Source organism: Scylla paramamosain, chromosome 33 (genome assembly GCF_035594125.1).
Source record: "Scylla paramamosain isolate STU-SP2022 chromosome 33, ASM3559412v1, whole genome shotgun sequence".
Taxonomy (NCBI): domain Eukaryota; kingdom Metazoa; phylum Arthropoda; class Malacostraca; order Decapoda; family Portunidae; genus Scylla; species Scylla paramamosain.
Window position 1 is genome coordinate 15442884 of NC_087183.1, and position 19484 is coordinate 15462367.

The following is a 19484-nucleotide window of genomic DNA, read 5'->3' on the forward strand; positions in this document are numbered from 1 at the left end:
TTGTCTTAAATAATTTAATATATAAGCTTTACAATATATACAATAACAATTGAGGATTGAAGGTAACCAAGAAATGTATCCACAGTGTTGTGTTGGTGGTTGTGGTGCAGCCAGAGAAGGAAAGAAAGATGAATGTCAAGAGTGAGGGGAGTTTCTGGTAAGTAGAATAGTGACCAGCTGTGAAGGACCTGTGGCTTTGTTTTCCTAGGATGAGATAAGGCAGAGTAGGGGAAATGAAATCAGGAGCCCGTCATCTGTACTCAAGTTAAGCTGTTGAGAGGGATTAAACTACTGAACCTTCCTTAATTGGCGTGTCAGATTTCAGCCACGAAAATTTGCTTCATCTTGATTTCAGCCTCATTTTTGTTTAAATGTCCTTATTTTAAGGATTGATGGCTTTTCATTTTAAATTTGGAGTGAAGGATTTCTTCCCTCTCGTGTTTCATCTTCATAGAAACAATTGAGATTAGTTAAACTAATTCCTCAGCCTCTGAAGAAATTGTAAGAATTTTTTTCTCCCACAAGTCTTTCCTATAAATAATAAATAGAAATAAATAGAAGTTTCTTCTATAAATAGAAGAAACTGCAAAAGATTACTTATCTCCTCCCACAAGCACCTTTCAGCCTCACAGATATAAGAAATTGTAAAAAAGATTTAATTTCTTCCTGCAAGTCCTTCTCAGCCTCATAGATAGACAGAAACAGTAAAATGATTGTACATAAACCCCTGTTGTGCTTAACTCACTCCACACATCTTGACAACCAAAGATGATAAAATTTCACAACATAAACCTTTATTCACCTGCACAGTAACAACAAAGTCTATCACTTGAGGTCGCAGTGCTGAGCTCAGAGGAGGGCAGCAAGGGGGTGTGGCTGGGAGACGTAGGAGCCCAAGAGGATTGACTGGGGATTCTCCAGGAGGGACTTCAGGATGGTGAGGAACTCTGCCGCCACTAGGTCATCCACAGCGCCGCGGTCGTAGGAGAGCTGGGAGGCCATGAGGGTCACTGGCTCTCCTGATTCGTCTGTGAAGGGAGGGAGGTAAGACTGGACTGTGGAATTAGCATCCCCCCCTCCACCATATCTCTCTCTCTCTCTCTCTCTCTCACCCACCACAGCCCACAGACCTACAGGATGTTTCCCACAGTATGTTTACAAACCACAGTTGCTCACCACAGACTCTCATATCGTGCTCTCTCTCTCTCTCTCTCTCTCTCTCTCTCTCTCTCTCTCTCCACAGGATATTTACAAACCACAGTTGCTCACCACAGCCTGTCACACATAGGCAATCTCTCACACACAGTCACCACTGTCTGAATTATCCTGTATATATTCCACACAGTGACCCAACAAGGCCATCCCTCCAGAGTTAGGAACATGGATGCACCTGGCACAAGACGGCTTCCTCCCACGGCCAGGATGCCACATTGGGGAGGGTTGATGATGGCGCTGAACTCCCGGATGCCAAACATTCCCAAGTTGGAGATGCTGTAGAAAATTTGAGATGTTAATTGTGAAGTGGGTTCTGGGGATGGATCTACCCAGCAGGAAGAAGAGAGGAAGGTGTATGGATGAAGAGAAGGCAGTGGGTTGATGTGATGAGGAAGGGACAGAAGACTGAGGATCTACCCAGCAAGAACAACAGGGAAAGTTTATGGATGCAGAGAAAGACAACATGAATTACTACAACAGATGAAGGGACATGAGCATAGGATAATGCCAAAAGAACCACCACTGTACATAGTGTAGAAGGCAAAAATAACTGTGTATAAAAAAATAAACATACCTAACCTATAAATACATAAGATTACAAATACAGTACACATTAAGGTACTCACGTGAAGGTTCCTCCCTGAAACTCATCCAGCTTCAATTTGTTGGCCTTGGCACGGGTGGCAAGGTCCCTCACGGTGGCTGCAATGTCCTCCAGGCCCCGGCTGTCTGCCCCTCGCACTATTGGGGTGATGAGGCCGGCCGGGGTAGCTACAGCAACACTCACGTCCACTGGGCCGCCTGTCTTGAGCTGCAATGCCATAGGGAGGGTTAGGGAAGGAGTGTCATTGTAGTCCACTGTTCTAGCTTGTAACTGGAGCCTCAGATACTCTTGTAACCTTGACACTGGTTGGTCTGTGGCTCTGTCAGTCTCTCTGCTGCTTACTATGGATGTTGGCTTCTTCACACTAAAGAAATATTATTCCTTGTGGGCATGTCGTCCTTTTGTGCAATACTTGGTTTTGCACTATCTTGTCAATTCTAACTCGACCAACATGGTAATCTTTTATCACTTCTGTCCAGTGATCATGAAACGATGTATTGCACAAAATAAGGGAGCTATACCTAAGAGAACTAAAATTTCCCTGCAGTGTGGAGAGAGACACGCATGCAGATTTATCAACGACAGTAACAAAGTTACAAGGGTACCTCAGGCTACAGGTGCAAACCAGAATGAATGGACTACAGTGCTGTGGTGGCACTGGTTCTCCACCACAGGGATCTAGAGATTAAGATGTGAGGGAGTACAAATGAAAATGTATGTTCTGTCCTCCTTCAAAGAGATGTCAGTGCAGCACAGACAAATGGAGGACTATTACAACACGGTGCACTGGTTTTATATACATCATGGTGACCTCTCATTACAGAAGATATCCAAGAATAGGTATATACAAACATTACCTCACCCTTCAGGAAAGATCTGGCCCTTGACTAAATTAATGAACTACTCCTTACACTTCCACGGGTATAAAGATTCACTGCCTCACCTGCTGATGCCTCCCATACAGAGGGCAGTCAACACAAGCACTGCCTCATCTCAGGCCTTCAGTAAACATCCAGCCCTCTACTAAACTGAACTAACTCTCTTGAAAGGATCCTGTGCCTCACCTGGTCTCCCTGCCACACGCAATTCATCTCAGGACACCTGGTGAGGGCCACAGCCACCGCCTTGATGATTAAGTCATTGACACTGACGTTGACGCCGTCTGCCTTGTACTGCTTCCTCAGCTCCAGCAGACTGTCCATGCAGCATTCCATGGTGGCGTAGGAATGAGCGATGCCACTCTGCAACACATGGACTGTATAGCACACATGGGTTGTATATGTATAGCACACGCCACACGCCAATCAAAAGACAATGGTTGACTTAACAATTGTCTTAATATGTGTATTTATCAATCTATATACCAGGCTGGCAGTCCACACAGGGCACCACTTACTCATACACATATCATTCACAAACTTAGCCCTGTCAGCCCCCGAAGGAAAGTGACAGTCTCATGGCCCACTGTACTACACCCTAGGAGCTTAAGCACAGCACAGCTGGCCACATACATCCCAGAGTGAGGTGGCTAGGATCCCCCTTCTTTCTATGGTGTTCTATGAACAGACAAGAGAAAACACAACATGGTCTAAATACATGAATAAAGGATAACCTGAGTGTTGCTTGTACCTTTGATTGTGTGAGCCTCTTTGCAATGGTTCTCCTCATGTTGGTCACCTCCACATCTCTATATCCATCCCCTGCCACAGTGACTGGGGCGGGTGGTGGTGGCAGTGGCTGTGATGGTGCGGCAGCAGCAGCGGCAGCAGCAGGTTGTGGTGCTTCAGGTGGAGGAACTGAAAGGCAAAGATTATTGAAACCACAAAGCCTCAAACTAAAACAAGTCACGTACAAGAACAATAAGAGTTTTCTATCTATTCTGCTTACATGATGGATGATGGTGTGACAATGAAGCACTACATGAGGGCACACAAAATGGTAATGCTGGATACTGCACACTCCTGTCTTCATTTACAACATGCCACAAGCTGTGTTCCTACCTAAATTAAACAACCTGACAAATCAAGATAACTTTTTTTAGTACAATCCAGTGTCTCAAATACAATTCACTATACATTCTAAAACAAGACTGGAAAGTATCAGCCAATCAGTGAGTGAGAGCACTACTCAGTTACTTTTAAGTGATGGAATTACACTTGACTCCATGACATTGAATAAAGTACACTGAATAAAGTACACCAAGTCCATTCACGAACTCCTGACAATCCCTTCCAAAACAAGTTACCTTACAACAGTCCTGTACAACAGAGAACACAAGATCCCCATGTCTTTAGAATCCATGACACCAAGTGAAGTACATCAAACCAGTCCATTTCACAGACTCCTATCCGTCCCTTCAAAAAATCAAGTCCCTTTGCAACAGCCCTACAGAGTGGAGAGCATTATTGGCCACCCAGCAAGAGCACCACACCACCCACCTGACTCTGGCGCCTTGGGTGTGAGGTTCCTCTCCTTGATGACGCGCAGCACATCCCCCTTCACCAGGATGCCGTGTGGGCCACCGTGGGGGACGTCCCCTTCCCTCAGGCCATACTGCTCCAGCAACAGCCTCACTGAAGGGCCATAGTGGCTGCCAGGAACACCAAGAGATTTAATTATAACCTTTAACAATTTACATCTCTCTCTCTCTCTCTGCTAGAAACACGAAGGGATTTATCAATAAGCTTATCTACCTCTATATATATATGACTTCCTATCTCTTCTTCAAATATAACTTTTCAAGCTTAAACACATTATTTTTTTATTCTATGTTGCTTACTGACCCTGAGAATTTTGCTTAACAACCCTTAAGTCCCCTATACCCCCATGTTCCCTCACCCATGGCCAGCCTCTGCCTCTGCTGACTTTCTGGGGGCCTCCTCAGTGGCGGATGTGGGTGTGGGTGCTGCTCCTTCTATAGCGGGCATCTCCACATTCTTCCAGTCCTCCCCCTCAGCCACCATGAGGGCAATCACTGTCCCCACCTTCACGTCCTTTGTGTCATCTGGTACCTGGTGGTGAAGAAGCCATCAGTGTGTCTTGTTTTTGTTGCTCTAGTTTGTTTGTCACATTTTTGTTGTTTTGTTTTGTAAAATGTGAGATGGTCTGTGTTACTGGTGTGCTTCATTTTATTTTTGTCTCTAAGGAACACTTGTAAAATGTGTGTTACTGGTGTTACTGCTGAAATGACAGGTTGTGTTACTAGAGAGTGCATTTTAAGTCATTGTCTGCAAGGGGCAACATATACTTCTTACTGTGTGTTTCATCTTGGTATTCCCAATTGATCAATGCTCAAAATGTGTTAATAATAGTGTCTCTCATATTATTTTGACATTACTCAGTACATTTCTAATTTCACTACAGCAATTCTGTAGCTTATAAGTTCCAATAGAGTTGTATAAATGTACTAACAAAACTGATCTTTTAATTAACCAATGACGAAATTGGTAAATATAAACAAAGCTGATTACAACACACCACTATGAAACAATTATATGAGAGAGACAATTAGTAAAAGCTGACCAAAATAAAACTAAAATCAATACAAAAGAATACTATGCATTGGAGCACCAGGTTCATCAAATATACACAAAATAACACCAATCAAACCAATCTCTACATCACACAACACAACCCACCACTCAGAGTTTCAAGCTAGGAAGTGCAAAAGATGTGACAATTCCTCAGTTCATGCTGCTTGAGAGACTACGGCCTGTATTCTTAAACGCTTTGAGCTTTCACCAGGAGCAGTTTCACAGCCAACAGATATTATTAGTCACGTTCTCAAGGTGTTTTTCACATTGATGGCACAGAATGGTTGTTAGATTATTGCTTGAATTGTGAAAACACACCTGAAAAGTGCTAACTTCCACTACAACCTGTTAAACTATCACCTGAACTATCAAAACTCTTCAAAGCCCCAACAACTTCTACCACCACTTTTTAAACAATCACTAGAATCACAAAAACTCCTGAAACCCCCAACAACTTCCACTAGAGCATATCAAACTATCACTGGGGCCTTCAAAACACTACTTGACAACTTCCAATAACTACCACAAGAGCCTGTTAAGTTTCCTGCACCTGTCATCACCTGCCTGGGTAGTGCAGCAACTGGCTCTACTGGCGGGAAGGTCTGAACTGTTCCATGCAGCTTATATGTTACAGCTTGACTTCCACCAAGACAAGACCTCCTTTACACATCACATAAGCAATCCATTTATAGAAGCAATGGTGTATTTCCTGTATGGTTTTAATAGGGAAATTCTTTGTTTTGGTGGTACTGATAAGAAATGCATATGTTAATAGAGTATTCTTCTAGGATAAGAGATAATTATGCCGAGTTTTATATGGTAGAATCTTCCCTTTTGTTAATTTCACTGTATCTTCTGTCCTTTAAAGCACTGGAATTGAGAAGCAAGGGTATTGTATGTGTTAATGAGTCTCTCTACAGAGAGGAAATGGTGAGTGAAGATTTAGCTACTAGAATGTTTCCACTTGTTTAGTTCACCACAATGTATTAACGGCAGTGAAGTTGATCAGTTAGGAAAGGTTTACTTGCTGATGAAGAGAGGACTGGTGCTATGAATGACAAAATCTCTTCTTAAGTTCCCTACAGTAGACAACCTCAGACTCTTCACTCATTGCCATATTTTCCCTTCAGGAGTTGGCCAGCAAGGAAATGATATGAAGAGGAAACTAGTGGTCTGAATAACTACATAACTTTTTTTCCCTATAACAGAAAAATCCAGACCCTTAACTTATCACTACTATAGAATTTAATACACAGATTTTTCCTTCAGGGGTTGGACAGCAAGGAAATTATATGTAAGAGTGAGGAGAGTGAAATGAATACTGCGATGACAAAACCTTTCTGTCCTGTTCACTCCCTGACAAAGGACAAGCAAAGGAAATGCATGGATAAGGAAAGAAAAATGTGAATGTAGACTAACAAAACCTTTCACTACATGTTTCCATCCTGTTCACTCCCTGAAAGAGGACAAGCACAGGACCCCACACAGTGAAAACAAGCAGCTGCACTACCCAAGAGGCCTACCTGAGGAACAGAACTAGCGCCCTCAGTGGTCAGGGACTCCGCATCTCCTTGCTCTACCTCTCCCTCCTGACACTCATTTAGCAAGTCCTCATTTTGTATTTCCTCTTGAGATGCTTCATAAAATTCCTCTATCACATCAAAGGAGGTGTTTGTTGTGGCTTCTGTGGTCTCAGTGGCAAAGATCTCCAGGTCCTCTCTCTGTATTTGTGTGAGATCTGAGTTCAGGTCAATGGGGTGAGGGTCATAGTGAGATGCTGCTTCTATTGGCATAATTCGAGTGGGACCTGCCAAGTGGTGGTCCTCATGTAAGGAGTCTAGGTGCTCTGGGGCTACAGGAAGACTCTCTGGTGAATGTGACTCCTTGCCTATGCTTTCCAGTTCCTCCTTCTGCAGCTGCACCATATCCTCCTCATCTGTGGTAGCTGCTGTGACTGTTGGCTGTTGGTCTGAGGCACTGGAATGGTCATGACGGCTCGTAAGAGGAGTGTGTGTCATTCTGTAGTCTTTCTCACTGCCATCACCACCCTTTTCACTGTCACACGCTGCTAAAACCGCACTCTGTTCCTTCACTTCCAACTCTCCGCTTCTCAAGCCTGTGTCTCTATGGTGCACTGGGCTCAGCTGAGGGGTGACTGGAATGCTTTCCTTAACCTCCAGGGTGTAATGAGTCCCCATGTCTGTGAGGGCTTCTAAGAGATCCTCCATGAAGGACACACCCTCATCCTCATCCCCATCCTTACCAAATATTCCAGCTGCAAATAAAATGCCAAGTTAGTTCTCCGGCCCCACTCAACAGGACAAGGCAAAAAAATACCGAGGGAGTTCCTGGCATCTCGCACAAAACGCAGCATCTACTGAGGCAAGAGAGATGAGAAAACACATGAGCGGCCACATCTGTATCCATGGGGACCACAGAGGAATCACCGTAGAGGTTCTGGAGGAGAGAAATAAGTTAAAGCACCTTAGAGACCCCCCAGCACATCAACACATACCAATATCTTTGCCAGTGTTCCCTCCTCCTCTATGTCCATGGCCACCACTGCCTTGTCTGTCTGGATGTCGCACAGCACATCTCCCGGCTGGATGGGGTCGCCCTCCTTCTTCATCCACTGGACTATGGTGCCCTCCAGCATGGTGGGTGACAGTGAGGGCATTTTTATGGGTATTCCCTCGGCTGTTGGGGGAAGCACTGGTTATGTACAGTCTGGGTGAGGCGTCAGGTTGTCCATCACACTCACTTCCACGGGGCTTTGTGTGTTTCTTTCTATCCTTTATCTATCTCTCTCTTTTTACTCACGTTTTCCTCCCACATCTCTCTCTTCTTCACTCCTCTACCCTCCCCCATCTAGTCTCTCTCTCTCTCTCTCTCTCTCTCTCTCTCTCTCTCTCTCTCTCTCTCTCTCTCTCAAGGGAAAGGACTCAAGCTTATTAATGTTACAACTTTGAAGTGATTTCACAATGATACAAATAGCAATAGTAGTAACAATAACAATGCAAGCCCAATTTTACCCATAACCAATTAACCATTACCTGAAGACCTGACCACCAATATTAGCCCGTACCTGTCAATGTTTACAATACATCCTTACTTTGCCATTGAACACTGACATGATAATACAGCACACTTACTGTAGTGTACATCCGTAAAAGTTTTAGACAGCGGCCTCCTATAGTTAACTCACAAATCTGCATTGAAAAGAGGTGCCTCCCACAGCCTAAGTCCACAAATTGTGTGTACAGTGTGGCTCCCTTCATACACTGAGCTTTGGAACACTTCCTGTGTGCCTCGGGAAGTAGTTCATATGTAAGTAAAATATATAAAAGTTTTTTGTCTATACATGAGCTTAGCTCATTCATTGTATTGAAACTATTGAACGGTAAGCATTTTATTATGAACATTTTATTGTGAAGCACATTTTATTTGTGAGACATATGAAGGGCACCACGAGAGTATTATTCCACACTGACCCGTTAGGGAGGCTGTCACGGTGCTGGGCCAGTTTGACTCCAGCTGTCATCATGGAATGTCTGGAAGATTGTGATCTATGTTTCTTGTTATGCCTTTGAAAATGTCAGCTTTCATCTTCACATCCTTGAAGTTTGGCACCGTCTCCTCTCTTGGTGAATAGTTAATGTATCTTATTTCTTTACATATAACAATATTAGATGCTGGCCTGTCAAGGAATAGCATGTGACCACGTCACAAGGCTTGGCAGTCTACCTAATAAGCAGCCAAGTCAGCAGCTTACAGTTGCGATCCTGCTAGGTTAGGTTTGGTTAGGTTAGGTAATGCTAGGTAAGGTAATGTTAGATTATATTAGGTTAGGCTAGAAATTTCCCCATTTGTCAAAACATGTCATCTCATGCTTATGTTTTTTTTTTTTTTCATGAATGTCCAAATTTAGCCTAATTTGTCTTCCCCAACATAAAATCTCGCTTTCTGCATCCCCCCAAACACCCGATTCCCCAAAGGTCCCCAAAGCTTGCTTGAGGATAGGGGAAGAGTTATGTAACAAGGAGTTAATGTCAATTCCTACCCCTACATCACCCCCTACCCACCACCACCCACTCATTAACACAGTCTTCTCGGATGTACACTAATCATAACTTCACACTGACACAATTTCGTCATTACAAAAATAGCAACATCACTCAAACAAGCCCACCTTTACCTGTCACTAATTAACCAGCACTTGTAAATCCACCTGTAAGCAAAACCCCACCTTAATTAAAGAAGAAAATAGATAAAAACGAAAAAAAAAAAAACGGAGAAAAAGAAAGGATAAAAAAAGAAAAAAGAAAATCCACAGGTGAGACGAGAATTCCCACACCTGTCACACACTTACCGTCCAGGGCAGGTGTGGTGTGCAGGAGTGCGGCATGTCCCTGGGTGTGTCTGGCAGCCTGGAAGCCCCTCAGCCTGGCCAGGTGGCGTGAGAGGTGAGAGGCAGCCCGGTGGAGGCCGCCCAGCCCTGCCATTTTACTCCTGCTCTCACTCTTCTCGCCGTCTGCTGCTCCTGATGATGATGATGATGATCGTGCCGGTGGAGTTTTGAGCTTTTGTACGTTTTTCGTAGTTTTCCTTTTTTCTGGTTTATTATTTTTTTTCATTGTTTATATTTATTAACTTCCTTTGTCTTATTGTGCTTGCTTATTTCTTTTATTTTGCCTCCTTTTGTCTCTCTTCGTGGGATTTCATTTTTTTTCATTTTAATATATATATATATATATATATATATATATATATATATATATATATATATATATATATTATATATATATATGTATATATATATGGGACTTACAGTGTTCTTTTCTGGTTTATTATTACTTTTATTGTCCATTTATGGCTTATTGTACTTAAAATCTCCTAAAAATCGTTTACATGACGGCACTTTTAATCTACCTTCATTCGTTTTATCTTTCGTGTCCATTTTTACTTTACTGTATCTTCTTATCGTTCGTGAGCTACCATCTTCCACCTGTTATTTTACTCTAAACTCTCTCTTTGATCCCCAGCCTCTTTCCTCCAACCACCAGTCTTCGTTTTACCTTCAGTTCGTTCCTCTTTAAAACCAGCATCCTTTCTCTACCTCCAGCCTCCTTCATCTGAACCCTATGAACCCATATTCTAAAACGCTTTGCTCTCTCACCACTATATTCCAAAGCCACAGAGATGATTAGCCAGCTTCTCAAGTGTTTCTTCAGTAAATTATGTAAAAATCTCGCTAATTTATCCTTAGAATCATTAAAAAACACCCTTAAAAACTGGTACATCTTCAACCAGAGCCTTTTGATAGTAGTGGCAGTGTGGCATTGAAATGTTTCAGAATATGGTCCTGAGTTTCCTTCATCTGATGCTCAGTTTCCTTCATCTCGCCTTCAGCCTCCTTCCTCAACCCCAAATCTTCTCATAAAACCTCTTAGTACATAAAGTTTCCTGTTTCATAATATACAAAGGGCAGAATCTGTTATGTTCACTTCATTATTCAAAGTTTCCACATCATTTTATCTCTTTAAATTACCTTAAGTCTATATTTACACCAAGAGCATAAACATCATTACATATGATCTAAAAAAAGATTCATAACAATACCACTTCTCTTTCTCTTTTTCCCTTCATCTTTCTCTTCAGTTATTTATATTTCCTGTAGTAAATCTTGAACACCAACTTTATGATCTCAATTCTCAACAAAAATACAAATAACAATAATAGAGTTATAACAACACCACTTCACCACCACCTTCTTCTTTCCCTTTCTTCAATTACATATATTTCCTGAAGCAGATCTTGGAAACCACCTCCTATAACCTCGAATCCTACCACAAGTACAAATAAACCAAGAATCACAACACTACCTCTCTCCTTCCCTTTCCTCCTCCCTCCTTCATCCCCTCCTTCAGTTATGTGTACTTCCCATAGTAGATCTTGTCAATATTCTTCACCCAAGAGTGGCAACCCATCATGTTATTCTGGATGAGGTACTTGAAGGTGTATCTGTTCAGGTTCTCTCTCTCCAGCTTCTCCTCCTGCTCCCTTCTTGCCACAAGTGTCTCATGGCTCACTGCATCAGCCGGGAAGGGAAGGTTGTTTGCCAAAACAGACAGGAATGGCTTAACCTGTAAAGGAGAGAAGATAGTAGTAGTAGTAGTAGTAGTAGTAATGATACTGCAATGAATCTTGGTTTTTCATACTTTTTAATAGGATTTGAGGTCATGTGAGGTAATTTTCAAGATTTACTTCAGAAAATACATATAACTGAGGAGCTGGAAATGACAGGGATGTATTGGTGGATAAGTGCGGCTGGTAAGAGCGGTAAGGGAAGACCCAGTGATAGATTAAGAGGAATGGTGTCAAAGAGTGAGAATTAAATGGGTTAGTGAGGCTGGCAAGAGGAGGACTGATAGATAAATGGGGTTAGTTAAAGAAGAATGGGGTCAAAATATTAGTGGTGATGGGTTACTGAAGAGTTAGTAAGAGAAGGATTGATAGATGAGGATAAATAAATAACACTAATGGAAAAAAAAAAAAAAAAGGAAGACAAAATAAAAATAACCACCACCAAACTCACCTCCTCAAAACTACACTTGCCGCCGACCTCAATGATGACACGCTCTGCCTTGATGGGGGTGACGTAGTGGTCAATGGAGCCCTTCCCCCCGCCCATCCGCTTGCCCTGCCCCTTCTTGGTGATGGGCTTCCAGGGGGCATCAATCCGCCATATGGCAAACATCTTACTCATGTTGATCTTCCTTGCAATGGTCATTCGGATCATCTCCAGGTGGCCGTGGCGAAGCATTCCTCCTCTCCTGGCCTGTGTGGGTAGAGGTGATTAATTTTGTATTTACTCTTGTGTTTTTAGTTTTGTGTCAGTTTCTTTAGTTTATCAGGCAGCGATGGTGTCTCCTGTTTTTGTTTTTATTTTTTTTGTTTTTTTTAAGTTATATGTCAGTTTCCTTAGTTTTATGAGGGCAGGGATGGTGTCACTCATGGACTTTTGATCTGGTGTCTGAGAACCGTTACCCCAAGAACCCTTCCTACCTTCCTACCCAAGATTTGAACCTGTATGCCTGAAGACTCCTCAGTCAAGCTGTGTGTGGTTCCTCTGTACCGTATTTTGTTCTGAAGGAGTGACTGACTGACTGAACACTAAGGCAATCACATGATGCTGGTGCAAAATGTTGAAGGTAACTAAAATGTGAGGTTTCATCTATCTAGCTGTCCAGGGAAACTGTGTCATTACTTCTCTACACACAGCACCACACCACTGCAGTCCATCTAGCTGTATCCCATGAAATCCTGAGTCAATACTTCTAAATACACACAGAACACCACTCACCTCTGCTCCTGACATGCCCACACTACTCCAGTCTATCTAGCCTTATCCCATGAAAACATTATCATTATTTCTAAATATATACAGAACCTCACAGCAAAATATTCAAAGCAATGACAGCTTTTATCTATCTATGCACCAGAAGCCAGTCATTACTCCTGAATACACACAAAACCACACTTATCACTCCTCTTAGCATGCTCAAACCACTTCAGCCTATCCATCTTTACCCCACAAAAATCCTCGGTACTACAACACACAAAGCCACCAACCACCACCACCACCACCAGCACAAGACACATACAACGATGCCGTATTGTTTGAGCAGTAGGTCGCGGTGAATCTCCTCCTCGCCTCGGATCAGGTCGAGCCTCTTGGTCATCTTGGGCGGCCGAACATTGCCTGGATACTGTGGCACCTTCTGGTAGAACTTGAGCCTCTGTCTCTCAGTGGGCACCTCAATGTGGTCATAATTTGGAGGCACTGGGAAGTTCTTGTATCCTGCCTTCTGTGTCCAAACTGCACCTGAGGGATGTAAACACTATGTAAATAACCAATTCTACCATGTGTCCAGTGGGTGGACAGTCAAGGCTCCCCTAAACTCATGGGGACTTCGTGGTCATCTCAGTCTGCTTGGTAACTTGTTAGATTGATTTTATGGAGTTTGACTACAAGTTTGATTCCTTGCAGATCCTCTCTCTCTCTCTCTCTCTCTCTCTTTCTCTCTCTCTCTCTCTCTCTCAGTTGATTTCCCAGTGGGGCTATGTTTCTCAGAGAGGGTGTTACATATACATCAGACCACTCCTTCACTGCCCATATGAATGTAAAGATTTGCAGAGAAAGAAAGCAATGGAATTTATTATTGAACATACATACACTGCAAAATTTTCTATTATATATAAGCTGACCAGAGTAAACTTTTGTGAACTTCTCCCATTCTATGTGAACAAGAACTGTGTGCATTATTTAGATGCTGCATGATAGTTCTTATGTAATACAGGTAAACCCCTTCATTTCAAAATATACACATACCATATGTACAAAGTTTAATAAGTTCCTACACAAGAATACATAATACTATAAAAGATGCAATATAAACAATTCTGTCTTTATACAAAATTCATACATAAAAAAAAAAAAACATATTCTTACAGCTTTCTATGTTTGGTCCTCTAGTACTTGCTACCTTGTTGTTTATAATCTCAATTTGGACAATACATAATTAAGATGCACCAAGGAAAAGAAATAATTACATACACATACATCAATAACTCATGTCTGTCACTATACACTCCTTCCATCAGTCTATTTCTGTCCCCACATTTCCTTCTCATTTAATCCTCTTGTCATTAATATCTCATCACCTGTAACACATTAATGACTTTATAACATGATAAACTTCAGGAACATATCTTTGTCACAGAGAAACATCACCGCATGTCTATACCTCCACTTCACACACCACCCCCAACACACACACAGGCATAAACACAGGTTCAGATTCAAGATAGTGAAGTAATCTCATAAAAAGGACGATACTGGATAAAACTTTACAGGAACATAAAGTTTTGGTTATTCTATCAGTTTTTAGATCTAAGTTTGTGATGCTTTCTGAAGCTGTGCAATGTGCAGGAGCAGCAGCTGGTCTGCAGCATCCCCTGGAGACACCGTCCCTTCCATGGCCTGCACCTCTGCCTCCTGTATCCGCTCCCTCATGCCTGGCGTGTCCCTGAAAGCAGCCAGCAGATTGTCCCTGAGGTGCGTCCACAGCCAGGCCCGCCGTTGGGTCTTCCTACGCCCCACAAACTCCCCGCTGTCCTCCATGGTGCGCCGGAACTCCAGCATCACCTGCCACAGCTCTGGGATTCCCTCCTGCGTGAGGGAGGAGATGCGCCTCACCGGTGTCTTCCAGCAGGCACTCTTGGGCCGGATGAACTTGAGTGCCGAGATGTACTCGTACTGCATCCGGCGGGCGGCGGCCACCAGGTCCCCGTCACTCTTGTTCACCACCACCAGGTCGCTCATCTCCATGATGCCACGCTTGAGGCCCTGCAGCTCGTCGCCGCCACCGGGGGGGATTAGCAGGGCGAACATGTCCACCATGTCCACTACAGAGAACTCGCTCTGCCCTACGCCTATGGTCTCCACCACCACCACGTCGTGGCCAGCCGCCTCACACAGCACCACGGCCTCGTTGGTAGAGCGTGTCACGCCACCCAGGTGGCCCCGCGACGGTGACGGCCGGATGTAGGCCCTGGGGTCCTTGGAGAGCTCTGGCATCCTGGTCTTGTCCCCAAGCAGTGAGCCGCCTGTGGTGGCAGAGGATGGGTCCACGGCCAGCACGGCCACGCGGTGGCCCTGTGCCGTCAGGAACTTGCCAAAGCTCTCAATGAAGGTGGACTTTCCTGCCCCAGGTGGCCCAGACAGCCCTATCCTGAAGCTGAGGGCCTGCGTGCCCCTCGCCGCATGCTGCTTGCTGGCATCCCGCAGCACCGTGGCCAGCAGTTGCCCCGCCTGCTGCTTCTTTTTTGGGTGAGAGGTTTCCACAAGTGTGATGGCCTCAGCCAGGCTGGCCCTCTGCCCCGCCCGCAGCCCCTCCAGCAGGCGCCGCACTGTCCTGTCCTCGCGGCGCCCTGCAGAACAGCACTGGTTTAGTCCTCCTGCAGCGACACCACCACCACACTACACGCTGGGCTGGGCAGCCACCGCGGTCACATACAAGTTGCTTGGCTGCCTGGATGGACTCTGCACAGCTGGATGATACACACATCAGATATCATGTGTGCACCACCACCATCACCACAACACTCAACTCAACACTTGCAGCATCACAACTCTCACAGGCAGCACAGCTGAGGCAACAAGACAAGTGCCGAGTGTCATCCACCTTGGCTCAACACACACATCTCTCCATTTGGTACATTTTAATTTACAATATTCTTTTCTGGTGTCTCCAGAATGTCAATCAATATGTCAACATACTCCTGCTTCAAACAACAGATGAAATGTCTCACAGATCGCACTACAAACTGCATCTATAAAATATAAATGTGAATCAAGTGTAAAGATACCCCAATACATAACACAGCACACATGTAAACACACTTAATACACGAACTGTTCTGCAGATGTTGAAGAAAACACAAACCAACTCTTACTGATGGCGTCCTGGGAACACTCCCCTTGAACATTCACTGAGAAGTGGCCATCTCTCATCTACCTGCTAACTCATTCATTATGTAACACACATTCTGCTCAAAGGCAACAAAAAATTAGAAAAAAAGGCCTACTGAACGAAAAATCCCATCATAAAAAAAAAAAACTAGAAAAATTCTGACGTTAAAAAATGAATAAAATAAATAAATACAATAAAATCATAAAAAAGGGCTTAAGTACACATCTAACACACGAAATAGTCAACAGATGGTCTAACTCACTCACCAGACATCAGTACAAATGCAGCCAAACACAACAAAAATCTACAAATTCCAGAAAAAGACGAACTTAGCAACATTTTAACTCTTATCTTGACTCACCTCCAATACTCGCACTGCACAGTCCTCTCGTCCTCGCCAGCGCTCGTGTGAATTCCCTGGGTAATATTGACGCCATTTTGATATATACAGGTCCGTGTGGCAGCTGCGGGGGGCGTTAAAATGGGTGTAAATAAGCGAGACTCAACACGCAGCATCCATGACCCGGCCACAGCTGATCCCGAGTCTTGAATCATGATCTTGGTGCTTTTCGTTGCCAGAACAGTTTCGGTTCAGGTTGTATTTATTTATTTACTTATTTATATGCAAGCTTCTTTGTTTTTTTATGTGCGATAATTTGGGTAGGTATTTTTTGTCTTGTGTTTTGTGTTTTGGTAATAGAGGTTCCGGTTTTTTGGTGAACATTTCGGCTCCTAGATTTTCTCTCTCTCTCTCTCTCTCTCTCTCTCTCTCTCTCTCTCTCTCTCTCTCTCTCTCTCTCTCTCTCTCTCTCTCTCTCTCTCTCTCTCTCTCTCTCTCTCTCTCTCTCTCTCTCTCTCTCTCTCTCTCTCTCTCTCTCTCTCTCTCTCTCTCTCTCTCTCTCTCTCTCTCTCTCTCTCTCTCTCTCTCTCTCTCTCTCTCTCTTGCTTTGCTGTCTTTTTTTTTACTGTTATCACATTAGTAGCCTATAGGTCAGGTCACCTCGTGAGGATCGCAATGTCTGCTGTGGCCCGAGTAGCTATATAACTCTCTCTCTCTCTCCTCTCTCTCTCTCTCTCTCTCTCTCTCTCTCCTGGTTTACTGTCTTTTCCTGTTACTGTTATCACATTAGTAGTCTATAGGTCAGATCACCTCGTGAGGACTGCAAGGTTTGCTGTGGCCAGAGTAGCTATGTAACTCTCTCTCTCTCTCTCTCTCTCTCTCTTATAACAAGACATAGTAATAACAATAAAACAAACATTTCTTAATTCACTTTTATTTGAGATTTTTTTTTCTTTACAGTCATTTTTATGCTAGAAAAAGTTTTCTACAATAAAATACAAATTATTCTATACACTGTACAATTTGTGGTGTGTGGTTTGGAGGGCGGAGGGCAAGGCTGCACTACCACTAGCCCGCTTTCCCTTGCTAATAAATGTACTTTTTTTGTCTTCTGTCGAGACTGTGATTAATCTATTCATGTTTGTACGATTAAGAATAAAAATACGTAGTTTTAATTGTGTGTGTGTGTGTGTGTGTGTGTGTGTGTGTGTGTGTGTGTGTGTGTGTGTGTGTGTGTGTGTGTGTGTGTGTGTGTGTGTGTGTGTGTGTGTGTGTGTATATGAATCACAAGGGATAGCGAACCACTGAGGAAAAATAATGATAAAAAAATAATGATAATAATAATAATAATACAAGAGACCTGAGAGAAGAATCGATGGTTCTTATTAATATATATATATATATAAGTTACAAGTACGGACCATCTTCGACCATATACAAAAATATAAAATAATAAACATCTGAGACGTGAACTTTGCGTGTGTGCGTGCGTGTGCGTGTAGGGCAGGAAAATGCAGGCCCGTGTCTAGATGAGTATATATCTACCTCTCAATCCAGCATGAGGCCGCCCACACACGCCCACAGGAGAGGAGGGAGGCTTGGGACACGGGACATGGACAGGGGAGGGGGCTGGGAGAGGTGGGCGTGGCATGGGATGGGCGTGAGTGAGTGTGTGAGTGAGGGCTGCGCATTTTGTGAATCAGCCACGCGTTTGTTTATGGTCCAGTGTCCCCTTCAGGAGCAGCGTGTCCCTAGGGAAGAGTGAGGTAAGGATGCGTGGTGGTGATGCTGCCCTTTGAGAGTTCTTTGTTTGGGGGTCGTGGGGAAAGTGTGTGTGTGTGTGTGTGTGTGTGTGTGTGTGTGTGTGTGTGTGTGTGTGTGTGTGTGTGTGTGTGTGTGTGTGAGACGGACACGCACTCACGGCTGTCACTTGTTTGTCCTTCGTCAGTAGTTCGTGAGGGTGAAGGTGAGGCACTTTCTCTCCGTTTTCTATCCTTTCACCGTCGCTTTCCCTTCTTTGCTTCTTCTCAGTGTCACTTTATTATCCTCACTTCTCTTTTTCCTTCTTTCCACCGTCTCACTTTCTTTACTCTCTACTCTTTTTTCTCCCATTCTCCTCACCGTCACTTTCTTTACGACACGGTCACGACACGGGCACATGAGGTCTGTGTGGTGTCCAGGGTGACCCACACTCAGTGCAGACGCTTATCTTCACTCCTCTGGCCTCTTCCGTCACGAGTATTAAGCCTTTGTGGAGACGACGAGGACGATGCAGGTACACGCCACTCGTCACTACACCTTCCGCGAGTACTGACCATCTGGAGTTGAAACACGCAGCACACCAGAGTCCAGTGCCCGTGCTGAGGTGCTGAGGTGCTGAGGCGCTGCTGAGGTGCTGAGGACGCTGAGCCAACACGGAAAAACAGTCAATATAAAAAGGAAACTGAGGTACGAATGTTACCAGTGACGTGTTCGCTCCTGGGGCACGTCACTCACTACCCAGCCTGGTCCAGTTGCTTCTAATACTGTTGCCACATGCACGCCTCCTCCTTTGACTCCTCCCGCAGACGCCAGGCAGTGCTAGGTGTCTTGGCAGAGGCTGTGGTGTCCCTCTGGTCGTGGTCAGGCTTGTGTGGGGACTGTAGAGGTCTTCCCGTGGTCTCCGTGTGCCCACCGGGGCCTCCGCAGAGTGAGGGAAGCTGGGTAAGTCTCAGGAGAAGCCCCGGGGTGCTCAGGATGTGCCTGGAGTGATTGGGTTTCGAGTTGACCTGCAGGAGCCCCGAGGGAGGCGTGGCGTCATCTTCCTGAAGGCAGCGCAGCAGGAGATGCAGTTTTGACTTTGTGTTTGATTCTGCGGAGCTTTCGGCTGCCCCCGACGGCAGGTGAGGGCGGCGCGACACACCTGAGGAGAGAAATGCAGGTTAGGGACGAGTGAAGCTGGAGGAGTGCCACACAGACGGCACAGCCGAGTGGTAAGGGGTGCCACCCCCCTCCCGTGTCCCACCCCGCGCCCTCTCGGCAGCTGGCAGGGCACCGGGGAGGAGAGGTGTGGGGTGGGTGGGGGCGACACCCAGCTCTCGGCGGCCCACACATCACAACTTTTGCATTTCGCTCAACATCAATTAAGGTGAACATCAAAGTGCGCGCCCTTCACGCTGCGGCGCCGCCACCCCCGCCACGCCGCAGATTGAGTGGCTCTCCTCTCAAGTTTCTGAATTGCCGGCAGCAGCAGCCTCCGCCGGCGCCGAGCGACAAGG

General features: G+C 44.6%; 3 protein-coding genes across 4 annotated transcripts; all 3 read right to left on the bottom strand.

Annotated features, from left to right (window-relative positions):
• On the bottom strand, positions 1 to 10037 carry LOC135089775 (pyruvate dehydrogenase protein X component, mitochondrial-like). Of its 2 annotated transcripts, none has more exons than XM_063985797.1 (9): positions 9722 to 10037; positions 6876 to 7627; positions 4658 to 4830; positions 4258 to 4409; positions 3449 to 3615; positions 2884 to 3060; positions 1842 to 2026; positions 1391 to 1491; positions 1 to 1028 (listed from the first exon to the last, which is right to left on the bottom strand). In XM_063985797.1, exons 1-9 carry the CDS (start codon positions 9984 to 9986, stop codon positions 850 to 852), a joined length of 2151 nt encoding a protein of 716 aa, XP_063841867.1. In that variant the 5' UTR covers positions 9987 to 10037; the 3' UTR covers positions 1 to 849. The 2 variants fall into 2 exon arrangements, with proteins under 2 accessions (XP_063841867.1, XP_063841868.1); XM_063985798.1 differs by lacking the exon at positions 6876 to 7627 and adding an exon at positions 7868 to 8049 and having other exon boundaries at positions 9722 to 9998.
• Positions 10038 to 11279: 1242 nt separating this feature from the next.
• Positions 11280 to 13675, bottom strand: LOC135089467 (large ribosomal subunit protein uL16m-like). Its single transcript, XM_063985048.1, has 4 exons — positions 13621 to 13675; positions 13017 to 13237; positions 11962 to 12190; positions 11280 to 11440 (listed from the first exon to the last, which is right to left on the bottom strand). The coding sequence occupies exons 1-4, from the start codon at positions 13673 to 13675 to the stop codon at positions 11280 to 11282; spliced, it is 666 nt and encodes a 221-aa protein (XP_063841118.1).
• A 71-nt stretch (positions 13676 to 13746) lies between these two features.
• LOC135089777 (methylmalonic aciduria type A homolog, mitochondrial-like) lies at positions 13747 to 16434 on the bottom strand. The gene is made up of 2 exons (XM_063985809.1): positions 16249 to 16434; positions 13747 to 15345 (listed from the first exon to the last, which is right to left on the bottom strand). The coding sequence occupies exons 1-2, from the start codon at positions 16322 to 16324 to the stop codon at positions 14306 to 14308; spliced, it is 1116 nt and encodes a 371-aa protein (XP_063841879.1). The 5' UTR covers positions 16325 to 16434; the 3' UTR covers positions 13747 to 14305.
• Positions 16435 to 19484: the final 3050 nt, after the last annotated feature.

Coding starts and splice junctions, on each gene's coding strand:
- LOC135089775 (XM_063985797.1), bottom strand. CDS start 9,986: ATGAAAAAAAATAATAAACCAGAAAAAAGGAAAACTACGAAAAACGTA. Junction 3,616..4,257: donor ACCCAAGGCGCCAGAGTCAG/GTGGGTGGTGTG, acceptor TTTGCCTTTCAG/TTCCTCCACCTGAAGCACCA. Junction 1,492..1,841: donor TTTCAGGGAGGAACCTTCAC/GTGAGTACCTTA, acceptor AATTTTCTACAG/CATCTCCAACTTGGGAATGT.
- LOC135089467 (XM_063985048.1), bottom strand. CDS start 13,675: ATGCACACAGTTCTTGTTCACATAGAATGGGAGAAGTTCACAAAAGTT. Junction 13,238..13,620: donor GTTCACAAAAGTTTACTCTG/GTCAGCTTATAT, acceptor TACATCCCTCAG/GTGCAGTTTGGACACAGAAG. Junction 12,191..13,016: donor TCAAACAATACGGCATCGTT/GTATGTGTCTTG, acceptor CTACCCACACAG/GCCAGGAGAGGAGGAATGCT.
- LOC135089777 (XM_063985809.1), bottom strand. CDS start 16,324: ATGGCGTCAATATTACCCAGGGAATTCACACGAGCGCTGGCGAGGACG. Junction 15,346..16,248: donor GTGCAGTGCGAGTATTGGAG/GTGAGTCAAGAT, acceptor GCTGTTCTGCAG/GGCGCCGCGAGGACAGGACA.